Raw genomic sequence first — 12,652 nt, forward strand, 5'->3', positions numbered from 1 at the left:
AGTTGCGTATATATTAAAATAAGTAAAACATGTGACACAAGTTCAACCAATCGTATGATAGATAACAAAAATGAAAAATAAATAAGCCATTCAGAGCGTTTTCCATATCATGGTGTTTAGATCGCAAGAATCACAACTATTATACCTCTTTAGAGAGGACAAATATTTTTCGCGTTTCATGTCATGGTGTTTAGATCGCAAGAACCACAATTATACCTCTTAGAGAGGAGAATTATTTTCGCCGTTTATCTCAAGTAAACTACGATTATACTACTTTAATATATAGAGACTCTCTGTATTCTGTCAGGGACTTTCTATGTTAGTATAGATAGCCTCATTGGTCAATTTACCTAGCGGAAGTACATGTACATGTGACCATAGTAGAATGGTCATTCTTTCAATATCCCCGAAGGTAGAAAGACGTGTCTACTGGAGAACGGCAGCCGTACTGACACTTACAAAGGTAACAAATCTTTTTTATTATTAAAAAAAAAAAAAAAAAAAAAATGCCTAGGTGGCACAGACCTTGGTGGTCATAAGCCTTGGTGGCTATTAATGAGATTTATTAGACCTTGGTGGTCAAAAGCCTAGGTGGCTAATATGAGATATTTTGACCTTGGTGGTCAGGAGCCTTGGTGGCTATATATTTTTTATATTGGTGTTATTTTATTATAATATAATGAAAGAGTACGTGGCGGTTTTTTCAGAATTTAGAGAATAAATGTTAGAATGTAGAAAATTAGATAGGACCACGTTTGACCGCTCGGGTTGCACGTGGGAAGCATGCGAATATGTGAACAGAATAAAACATGGTAATATGTTGGTACTTTATTATGTTATAATAAGAATACATTTAATGCTGCATAATTCAAGTAATCTTGCGTGTTATTTAATGGATTAAATAAGATTTTATAATGTAGCATGGCTCTACTTTTGAACAGAAATATGAAAAGAAGTAGTTTTTCATTTTACGAAAACCGTTTGGTTTATATCTAGTTCAATTTGTTAATCGTTCTATTTTCTATTTACGCGGTCTGCTTGATTTCTTCAGTTGTGCGTGTTTGATTAATCAATATTAGAGCTGGTTTCTTGATGCGTGTAGGGCGGGACTTTGGTTGGTTGCTTGCTTTGTTGGTATATTATATAATATATAGTTATTTGAATAACTTCTTATCAAGTTTAAATATAGTATATTTACTATATATATTGTTTGAAGATTTAAATCTTAATTACAAAACTTGAGTTAACGTTTTTCAAAAAAGCAAGCATGCCAACCAGGGTTTTGCTCTGCAGGCATTGTGAAATTAGCTGTATGCAATGTTAATAAAATGAAGATAACTACTATATAAATTCTTTTGGTTGTTTATTTTTAGATGGTGTTGCCACCAGTCCTAAAGAAGCGATATAGTTTAAAGGGAATGAAACTAGTTCCAGTAATCAAACGTATAAGACCAGGACAGCCGGAATCATTAAAAGGATTAGCTAGAATGAATAAAGAACTGAAAACTGAAAATTTGAACATGGAGGAGATAGCGCAACATGTAAAGGTGCTTACTGGGGAAGACTTGGATGAAATTTGCCAGTTGTCTGGGAGAAGTGATGACGATGTGGGTGAGGCCAGGTGGATCCTCCACTCACTGATTATATATGCAAATGAGTTTGGACAGCCGAAGGGTCAAGATCTGCAGGTTTCGGAAGGAGACTCTGTGAGTTATTTATTTTTTCTATATTTAATATTCCCCAGCGCGATTTTTTACTTGCTTTTTATCTCCTCGGGTTAATCATTCGTGTTTATTTACATTTTGAAAAAAAAAAAAAAAAAAAAAAAAAAAAAAATTAGATATATACGATGCTTCGTAATAGTTTTCCAGATTTTCACTTTATGTATTAGCATTATTATATATAAAACTATAGTATTTATGATATTTTAGAAATACACAGCTGAAATTTATTACTAATCAATACACTAAGATTAATTTAATGGTTGAATAAGAATGAGTCTACAAAAAGGTCACGTGTACTTTAACACAGATAACAATAACATAGGTGATAAATAAAGCTACCCAACTCATATGCTATTATATTGACTTTATTAGAATAAAATGAATGAAAGTTTTGAGCTTGAAATAGAATATATATATTTTTTTTTTTTTTTTTTTTTTTTTTTTTTTTTTTTTTTTTTTTTTTATTGAAATATAATGTTATCATTATTCAAATGTTTTTTACATGAATTTTTTATAGGCTCCAATACAAAGTACTTCTGATATGGACACTCAACCAAAGGCTGGGAAAAGAAAACCTGACTCGTCTACTGCTAGTGATACCTTAGAAGATAGGATAGCTTCCTTGGAAAAAAAGACCAAAGTTGAAATAATAACAGAGCTGAAGGACAAGGTGAGGACATTGTGCTTGCAACAGAATCCAAGCGATTCTCTAATTCTCTTAACGTTAGATGAACTTGCAAAATTTTCCAAAAAATTAGATCACGATGATGCGGACGTTTATGAAGAGCTGGCTAGGCAGGCAAACAGGCACTACTCCAAACTGGATATTTCTAGTTTGTGCCTATCAGTTTTAGGTGGGAAAGCCGTTGATACGATTACGAAGGCTATTTCTAAATGTTTGAAAGAGAAACAATCGGAGAACAAAAATGATGGTAACGCTGCTCAGGGTAGTGATAATGCTCCAAAGCGGGAAGAATCCCCTTTGAGTAATTTGTACCCACAATTCCAGAACCCGCTTATGTATTCCATGTATCAGCCAAATTATCTACCTCAAGGTGTGCAACCGTATGGTAATTTTACAGCCGGGGGTTACAGGAATACAAGGCCCATGGGGGCTAGGTTTGGATTCCGTCCTAGAGGCGCTTGTCACTTTTGTGAGAGTAATACACATCAGATAAAAGACTGTGAAAAAATGAAAGTGGCCAAAGGAAAATGAAGGATAAAAATTTAATTTGTTGATAATTATTTATCTTTTGTAATAAAACAAAATAATGTAGAAGAAATTTTTGCATAGTGTTTTTTATTCTATTTATTTGCTATTTGGTTTTCAAACCAACACGCTACTGTATGGTAATTTGAGAATTTCTTTGTCTACAGTCCAAGGGGCACTGATCCCCTAGTGGTTTTTCCACGCGGGTTGTAGGTGAAGGAATTCTTCCTTTGAGTGTAACTTATGCTGGTTTTTCATTTAAATCAAAGTAGTTTCTTTGTTATCTACAGGGAACTACGGATACAACTATTGGCGATTCTTTTGTACAAATCCCAGAGTGGGAGTTAGAAAGTGGATTTGATCCTTTGAATGTAACAGTAAGGGGAAAACCAGCATGGCTAACACTTAAAGGCAGAGTTCCTTCACTTACAAACCTCAGTCCACGTGCGGAAGAGGTCTATCATGATAATGTTTTGTTTGATATAGACTCTTTACAATTACGTGACCCTGATAAATTTGTCTCTGGACAGTTACATAATTGTGTATCAGAATGGAGGCTTATTCTTGATGAAAATGCACATCAAGACGTGGTGAAGTGGCTTGAAGATGGAGTTGATGTTGGAGAGTTTTTTCGACGTTTCAAGGGAAACTTTAAGGGAAGAAATTATGACTCTGAAATACCCCCTAGAAATTATTTTCAGAATGCAGCTATTTGTAAAAACTACTCTACTTTTATATCAAAAGAATTGTGCGAGAGAATTTCAACTGGGTGCATCAAACTTTTGGGAAGGGTAGGTGAATGTCAACCCCCTAAAGTTATTATGCCATTAACTGTAGAACCAAGTAAACCACGGTTATGCCATGACGAAAGATATCTTAATTTATGGGTCAAAGATTTACCTTTTCATTTGGAGAATTTAAAAGATGTTCATAGGTTGGTTCAAGAGAATGCTTTGATGATAACATGTGATGAAAAGTCGGGCTATGACCATGTCAATTTGCAAGAATCATCTCAGACATATTTTGGTATTCAATTTGGTGGTTTTTATATGACATATACTACTCTACCGTTTGGATGGAAAGCATCGCCGTTTATCTACCAATCGATAGGAATTTGTGTGACCTCTTATTTAAGACAGCTAGACGTCATAAATACATTGTATATCGATGATAGGTTTGTTGTTACAGGTGGAAGTAAGAATAGCGATGATGCTATACTTGAAGCAAGTAAAATAACCTATATGGTGTTGCAGTTGCTGACAAGGCTAGGTTATACACTGTCTCTTAGTAAATGTTCACTAATACCTGGCACATGTAAGAAATTTCTTGGTTTTTTAGTTGACTCTGTTAAACAGGCGTACATACTTCCTGAAGATAAGAAGTTGAAATTTATTGATTTGAGGAAATCTATACTTTTAATGGATGAGGTTGACTTGAGGACACTGCAAAGATTTTGTGGTAAATGTATTTCGTTGACATTGGCTGTTCCAGGGTGCAAGTTGTTTTGTAGGGAAGTGAATGCTGCAATATCTACTTGCGTTAAAAACAGTAGAAAGGTTAAGGTATTGGGACCGTTGAGGGATGAACTAATGCATTGGCGTTTTCTTGATACTTGGACTGGATATTCCAAATGGAGGTCTGAATTTCACAAGGTGATTGAGTTGTCGACTGATTCCTCTGGTTTCAGGTATGGCGCTTCAGTGAAGCTTGAGGCGAGTACAATGACATTGGGGGACTATTGGGATACAAATGACTGTAGACCAATTCATGAGAAAGAGGCTGATGCTGTCCTGAAGTCGTTACAGTCTTTAGACAGTTCTTTGCAAGATTCTAGAGTTGATTTGTTTACAGACAACATGGCTGTTATAGCGGCATGGGAAAACCAAGGTTGCAAGTCTAGAGCTTTAAGTTGCATCATGAAAGAAATATTTAGCCATGTGTCAACTTATAACATTGATTTACATTTGAAATATGTCCCTTCCTGTTTAAACGAAGCGGATGCCCCATCAAGATTAACTAATACCGCGGATTCAATGTTAAGTGATGAGTCGTGGTTACTGGTAGAGTCTTTGTATGGTCCACATTCAGTTGACCTAATGTCTTTGGATTCTAATGTCATGAAGTCATCTACAGGTGTTCCACTGAAACATTTTACTCCATGGCCTACCCCATGTTCTGCAGGAGTTAATTTGTTCTCACAGAACCTGAGGAGTGAGCAAAATCCGTATGTTTACCCACCTTTCGTACTTGTATTTCCAGTATTGAGTCTGTTGCGAGAGCAGGGCATTTCTTGTACAATTATTGTCCCCGAAATGCGACCTTTACCGATATGGTGGCCAATTTTGAAATACTACTCCGTGGAATCGGTATGTCTTGGTATGAAGGGTAACAAAGGTGTAGTCAAGACGCCATCAAAACGTGGCTTTATTCTAGATAAAGTGGGATTAAGGTGGTCATTGTTTGCATTTAGGGTCTTATTTTCACGAAGCTAGAGTATCTACTGTTTTATATATAGTAAATATTCCAATGGTTTGTTGCAGGGTGCTGACATTATTATAGACTGGCAAGCAATAAATGACCGGACAGCAGATTTGGATGAACGGATGATTTCTTCTTCCGACTATAAAAGAAAGAACAGTTTGTTTGAAACTTTTCTTTGTTTTCTTGAAAAATCACCGAAAAAGCCTTCGCTAGCTACATGTGGACCAAATGATGTAAGAAATTTTTTGGTTTGGAAGGATAAGTTTGGAAAAACTACTGTCCATGATATAAACTGTCAATATTTGGGATTAAAGGGTATGTTTCAGTGTTCTTGTCCCAACCGATTAGCTTCGGCAACAGTAGAAGGTATCATTAACCAATTGGTAAATTTATTTGATGATAAAGGGTTGGGTAGAACTTGGTGCGATGTGGAAAGGAAAGGAAATCCGGCAGTTTCACCTGTAATCAAAGAGTATTTAAAATTGGTGCAAGTCGAACAAGCTAAGGCGCATATTCTACCCAAACAAGCGAAGCCTATATTTTTGACAAAGATTAGATCTATTAGTGCTTTTATTTCTCGGGAACTTCAAAAAGACGGTTCTAAGCTTAAGGAAAAATTTGTCCTTTACAGAGATCAAGCTTGGTTTAAGTTGCAGTATTTTGCTGGCGATAGAGCAAGTGATCTCTCTATAGTTGTTGCACAAGAGGTGAAGTTTCTTAAAGACGGTTCAGGGTTTGTTTTCCAGCATACGTTTGGTAAAACTCTCCGGGGTAAAAAGGGTAGGAGTAACTCGTTCGTCATCAAGAGATGCGATGACAATGTAGTTTGCCCGGTAAAAGGATTGTTGGATTTTGTTCAATTTGCCCACTCGTGTAATGTGGATTTGACAAAAGGCTACTTGTTTAGGGTAGTTTCAGAAAGTGGTAGGGTGTTGGAGAAACCAGTTAGTTATTCTGTGGTATATGAGAGATTACGATACTATCTGTCGACTCTGGGTATATATGAAGGGGAAACGCCTCATAGTTTCCGGTCTGGTTGTACTGTTACTATGGCTTTGTCTGACTCAGCTAGCAATGTTGACGAAGTGATGAATCACGTTGGGTGGTTCGGTAAAGCAAGTGCGGAATATTATGGTCGTGTAAATACACTGATTGATTCTGAAATTGTGGCTTCGAATCTTGCGGCGTCTGTTAGCCAAGCCGAAAATATTGAACTACAATATAGAGAGAAGGCAGATTTTTCCGGGCTAAAAAGGGTTTTTTAAAGGGCAATCTTAATGGTAATAGGTTCTAGAATACATATGTTTGCACCTAAGTATTGTGATTTGAAGGATTTCATACAATTTGTATTTTGTTGTGTAACTATGATTTATAGAATTAATGCTTATATATTTTGAACTTAATGTTGGTCTTGTAATTGATGGCAATTAAACGATTTAAATTCATAAACATTTTTGTTTTGAGTATTGGGAATAAAAGTGTTATTATTTATGTGATTGCGAAGTATTTTCTAATTCTTATGTGATTTACCACGTATGATTTTGTAAATTGCAGAGTTTTCTCCCCATAACTTAACATGGACTGAATGCTAGAAGATATTAAACAGTGAGGATATGGGTATAGCCTCATTGGTCAATTTACCTAGCGGAAGTACATGTACATGTGACCATAGTAGAATGGTCATTCTTTCAATATCCACGTTTACGGTAGTTGGCCGTAAGAATACGGTTCGGCAATAGTGTTAACCATTTTCCATATTGGTGGTATTTCAAAAGATATTCTTTTGCTAGTCTAAGCTGGGTGCTATTTGTATTTTTAAAAAAGTAACCCCCCCCTCCCAAACCCTTGTCTATATGTTTGCTATCATCTAGTATTCGGTTTCATATTGCAGAGTTTTCTCCCCATAACTTAACATGGACTGAATGCTAGAAGATATTAAACAGTGAGGATATGGGTAAAGTCCCTGATGCTGTCTACTGTTTTCTTTGAAATGTTTACTATTTAAGGGGTCATACCACTTGCATATATATTAATAAGTAAAACATGCTCAACTTCATCTAAAACTACCTCGACCAAAAGCTTTAACCTGAAGCGGGACAGACGGACAAACGGACGGACGGACGACCGAACGAAAGAAAGAACGCACGGATGCACAGACTAGAAAACATAATGCTCATAAATGGGGCATAAAAACTTATGGTTGAAAGGGAAATTTAGTTAGTGATTTGGCAAAAATGAAAGTAAGGTAGAGATTAGAGGGAGGCTAGACCTTTTTCGGGCCGTCGGGATCGGGTGTTTTTAAGCTCGGGATTTGGGGATTGATCCTTACGGAATCTGGGAATATGTTTTTCTATTTCGGGATTTCGGGATATGAATTTCTTTAAATTCTGCATTTCGGGATTTTATGATTTTAAGCCCGGAATTTCGGGATCAGGACCCCTCCGACCACCCCTCAAATTAGCCTAAGTCGGTCTTAGTCATTTATACATGATTCATATCCTACCATTGGTATGTTAATAAGGCTCTCAAAAGAAAAGGCACTGATGGGTTGTCCCATAAGCATATTTTATTAGACTAATAATGGTCTATATATATAAGCAGTTACATGTATTTCATGTTTGAAGCGGTTCAATTTGATTTGAGTTTTACTAAAAGAAGCATTGTAGCAAAGGAGAAGAATAATTGTGGTCTGAGGCCAGAAGCACGAAAATAATTGAATTTAACAGAAAGGAAACAAATATCGGACTTTGGAAAAAGGGAGAGGGCTTTTGATACCTTTTATGAAATTCTCCATACATAATATCTTTTACAAAAAATCATCCTACAACAGTTCACAAGCTGTATATGCCCGCGCTTACGCGGGTGTGTTCTAGTTTGTATACAAAAAGGAGATTCAAAAGTACAGGTCAGATATTGTCGAATCAATCTGAACGAGGACAGTATGATTCATCTCTGTCACAAGTTAGTTTTATTGTTTTCAATAAAGAAAGCCTTCCATGCGTGCGTTGCGAGCATATCAGATATATGTTATTTTGGTGCGTCCATTATAAAACTTGCTAAATATTGTATATATGTGAACAATAATTTTGATACTTCGCTATTTGATTACGACATTGTTTATAAAACCCTATCGGTACTGGCATTTCATTGAAAATGTTGGATTGAACCTGGTTTTATAGCGCTTAACCTCTCACGTGTATGACAGTCTCATCATGCAAATTCTGTCATACTAGAACACACCCGCGTAATCGCGGGCATATACAGCTTGTGAACTGTTGTAGGATGATTTTTTACAACGATGTGTGAACAAAACAGACATAATAGGTAAAATTGTCAAAATATGGGTACAGCAGTCAAATAGTAATAATACTAATAAGTACTAATATTGATATAAGAAAAAGACCGCTATGATTTTTTAAAAATATCGCATTGATATTAGAAATAATAGCATTTGTATATTTATGTATATAAGAAAAACACAGCACTTCAAATTTTACACGGACAGAAACGTTTGCTTCTAACTAACTTCTGAATGTATATTTAGACTCAATTGTTGTTTATATTTGATTAATACGTTTTAAAATTAATATTTTCTTACTCTTTCTTTGCCGAAAACAACATTTCCCGCATGGAATGTCTGCATATTTACAATTGATATTAGACAATATCGCTATGTGATATAAAAAAAGTTTTTGTCGATTCGTTTCTTCCATAGACTGTGTATATATGAGCATAATGCGAGACCTAATATTTGAACCTAACGGAGCATAAAGCACGTGCTTCACAGCATACAATATTGAATACATAATATCTCAACAATGAGCATGTATAAACTTTTATCTGTCGAATTATTATCATGGTAGAGCATTTATTGCGCTTGTAAAAACGTAAACTTCATAAAACCTATTAACCACAAAAAAATCAATTCCGACAATGAGCATTGGTTGAGAAATATTCAAACTCGAAACAAACCTAGCATTACGATACTAATCGTGAATATTCAAATATTATGAATATGAAAACAGAATCATGTGAAATAGGGAAACTAGCTTTTAAAATATACATGCTTGCTTTTATAAAAAAAAATCATGACTCGTTAGGTGATATGATATAGGGCTAAACGACAAGAATAGTTTACCGTAAATAATTACTTATCAAATTAACCTACACATGTGAAAATTACGCATAAAGCGTTTATTAAAATAATCAACATCTTACCCTTGCGGAACTGACCTTAAATCGTATTAAGTATGAACAAGCGATAAGTTAAAATTATCATTTCCAACATGCGAGCGTAAAACTAAATTCTATAACGCGTTTAGAAATACCCTTGAGTACAGAAAGTTTGTGAAGAATAAACCAACCTTTTTTTGAACATATATACATTTATTTACACTGATCGAGCAACAACAGTTTGATCTTAACTTCTTTACTTGCAGAACTTATAGCTATATAACTTCAACTTTACTAAATAAAATGGAAACGAAACTTTACGAGGTTTCACGATTCAATTGAATAAAATAATGAAAGAAACATATTAACTTTGAATAAATAAAATACTTGACTCACCTGAAAACAGTTATAACAAACACAGCTAGTGAAGTAGGTATAAAATGACTCTATGACACTAGTACATTGGAAAATTCAGAGTCATTTAATATACATGTATCTCAAAAGGGGAGGATGTTTTTTTTTCTGAGGATATCAAAAGCCATTTCTTAGGCCTGATTGGCTCAAAATATATCTGTAGGGTGCCCATTTTTGTTTCTGATGGGTCTTTTGTTGTCTTAATGTGTAAAATTGAGGAAATGCTGGCACAATTTGGCATCTGAGGGGTTTAAAACCAGTGGCGGATCCGACCATTTTAAAAAGGGGGGGGGGTTCCCAACACAGAGTAAAAAGGGGGGGGGGGTCCCAACAGAATAAAAGGGGGGGGTTCCAACTATATGCTCCCATTCAAATGCTGTGATCGGCCAACACAAGGGGGGTTCCAACCCCCGGACCCCCCCTGGATCCGCCAATGAAAACAAAGCACGTGAGAGATTGAAATTTGCCTGAAATTTTTCTTAAGGGGTCTTTGACAAGATATAATCCCCCCGTCTTTTCATATATTAAATGGAATGTCCCATTACGAAATTGTTTCTATGCAGCATTTTTGTCATATTTACCATATAAGACTATGGAGTCAGTCAATATACAAGACTCAGGGCGGGTCTAGGATTTTTCAAACGAGAGGGCGGCGTTATTTCAGAAAACGAAATCTATCTACTACCGATGAATAGAAACAGACCTTTTCTCTATTTTGGAATCTGCGACACTTGGACTATTGACGTACAATACAACAATCACTTTTCCTTTGTGACGTCAGACGTTTTTATAATCATATAAAACTTGAGAACAATGTGAAACTGTTTTGACGATCAAAGTGTAGCGTACGCCCTGTACGTTCCCCTGGATCAACCAGTACGACTGCAACCTGTCTTACTTTAAAAAAAATCATATCACAAAAATTTCCGGAAACAAGTCCTGAAACGAGTTGTATATTAGACATAGTAGATAGTTTCCCGCCGCCTGTCAAAGTATGTTTCCTGTAGTGAAAAATGGTAAAAATAGACGGTTTTTGTCAAACATACTCGAAGATATATCCAATATGTTTTGAATACACAAAAAAGTATGTTAAAATAAGACGTGCAGGTTGAAATGCTGGTCCCAGCTGGTGCAGTGGTGGTCCTCGTTCCAAACAACAGTAAAATATACACATGTAATACTACATATATGTAAATAGCCATAGTTTACAAGCAGTGGCGGATCCACCGACTGCCTAAAAGGGGGGCTCGCTTCGAGTTATGCTCCAGTGATTCCCAAAATAACCAAGGTTTTCCCACTTAAAGGGGTGAGGGCGGAAAATATAACAGTAGTCTTGACTTTTAACGTTTATAGAGGGACATGACACAAAATGAATCCCAGGAGAGATAATCTGACCAGAAACATATATACACATGTGTATATATGTTTCTGATCTGACTATTAACATTAGAGTGGCATGACACAAAAAGACTCCCAGTAGAGATAGTCTGGCTATTAACGTTAGAAAGACATGACACAAAATGACTCCCAGTAGAGATAGTCTGGCTATTAACGTTAGAGTGACATGACACAAAATGACTCCCAGTAGAGATAGTCTGGCTATTCACATTAGAGTGACATGACACAAAATGATCCAGTAGAGATAGTCTGGCTATTAACATTAGAGTGACATGACACAAAATGACCCAGTAGAAATAGTCTGGCTATTAACATTAGAGTGACATGACACAAAATGACTCCTAGTAGAGATAGTCTGGCTATTAACATTAGAGTGACATGACACAAAATGACCCAGTAGAGAAAGTGTGGCTATTAACATTAGAGTGACATGACACAGAATGACTCCCAGTAGAGATAGTCTGGCTATTAACATTAGAGTGACATGACACAAAATGACTCCCAGTAGAGATAGTATAGCCGGGTAAAATGGCTATTCGACTGAATGTAAATCAAGAAGGAAGATTCGCTCCTTAAACTTTTATTTCAGCAGACCATAGCCGGGTAAAATGGCTATTCGACTGAATGTAAATCAAGAAGGAAGATTCGCTCCTTAAACTTTTATTTCAGCAGTCCGGCAAGACCGAACAACAAACTCCCAACTAAATGTAATGTAACATACAAACATTAGAGCCAAAACTCTATCGGTTTGAGCCAAGGCTCTGTGTTGAAGGCCGTACTTTAACCTATAATGGTTTAATTTTTAAATTGTTATTTGGATGGAGAGTTGTCTCATTGGCACTCACACCACATCTTCCTATATCTAATAACAATATATATAAGCACAATCAATTAAAGGATTAAGAAGATTAACAGATGACAAATTAGAAATAACAATAGATTAAAAGAGTAATTAGTGTCCGACACGTATTTGAAAATTATAGTCCAAACTGTCACATAGAATGAATAATGAAATAAATAGAGTAAATGCATTTAAAAGACCTTTGTCCAAGATTATGACACATAATCCGTGTAAAACACTTATGCCTAAATTTACGACAAAGTCTAGAATAATTAAATACATGCAAAACCTAAATATATTAAAACAATTGAATAACTAAAATGTTGTTCAAAAACTATTTCATTGCACTGTCCAAATTGTCTGGTCATATATTCCCGCGGCCTCTGAAGACACGACCCGGGTCTTAATATT

General features: G+C 35.7%; 3 protein-coding genes across 4 annotated transcripts in view; all 3 read left to right on the forward strand.

The window, feature by feature from the left end:
* The first annotated feature begins 333 nt into the window (after nucleotides 1-333).
* LOC143054955 (uncharacterized) overlaps nucleotides 334-12,652 on the forward strand; it is a 244,707-nt gene continuing 232,388 nt past the window's right edge. The window contains exons 1-3 of one of the 2 annotated variants that reach the window (XM_076228051.1): nucleotides 334-463; nucleotides 1,374-1,706; nucleotides 2,242-2,394. In XM_076228051.1, the coding sequence (XP_076084166.1) occupies nucleotides 386-463; nucleotides 1,374-1,706; nucleotides 2,242-2,394 (564 nt within the window). In that variant the 5' untranslated portion in view covers nucleotides 334-385. Of the gene's footprint in view, nucleotides 464-1,373; nucleotides 1,707-2,241; nucleotides 2,994-12,652 lie in introns of those variants that run through there. The other variant, XM_076228050.1, reaches the window with a different exon arrangement.
* LOC143055154 (uncharacterized) lies at nucleotides 3,178-5,426 on the forward strand. The gene is made up of 2 exons (XM_076228295.1): nucleotides 3,178-3,183; nucleotides 3,225-5,426. The coding sequence occupies exons 1-2, from the start codon at nucleotides 3,178-3,180 to the stop codon at nucleotides 5,424-5,426; spliced, it is 2,208 nt and encodes a 735-aa protein (XP_076084410.1).
* On the forward strand, nucleotides 5,507-6,680 carry LOC143055155 (uncharacterized). The gene has a single exon (XM_076228296.1). The coding sequence runs from the start codon at nucleotides 5,538-5,540 to the stop codon at nucleotides 6,678-6,680; it is 1,143 nt and encodes a 380-aa protein (XP_076084411.1). The 5' UTR covers nucleotides 5,507-5,537.

Source organism: Mytilus galloprovincialis, chromosome 12 (assembly GCF_965363235.1).
Source record: "Mytilus galloprovincialis chromosome 12, xbMytGall1.hap1.1, whole genome shotgun sequence".
Classification (NCBI taxonomy): Eukaryota; Metazoa; Mollusca; class Bivalvia; order Mytilida; family Mytilidae; genus Mytilus; species Mytilus galloprovincialis.

What these genes read in the sequence shown, in the direction of transcription:
- LOC143055155 (XM_076228296.1), top strand. Translation starts at nt 5,538, where the DNA reads ATGATTTCTTCTTCCGACTATAAAAGAAAGAACAGTTTGTTTGAAACT.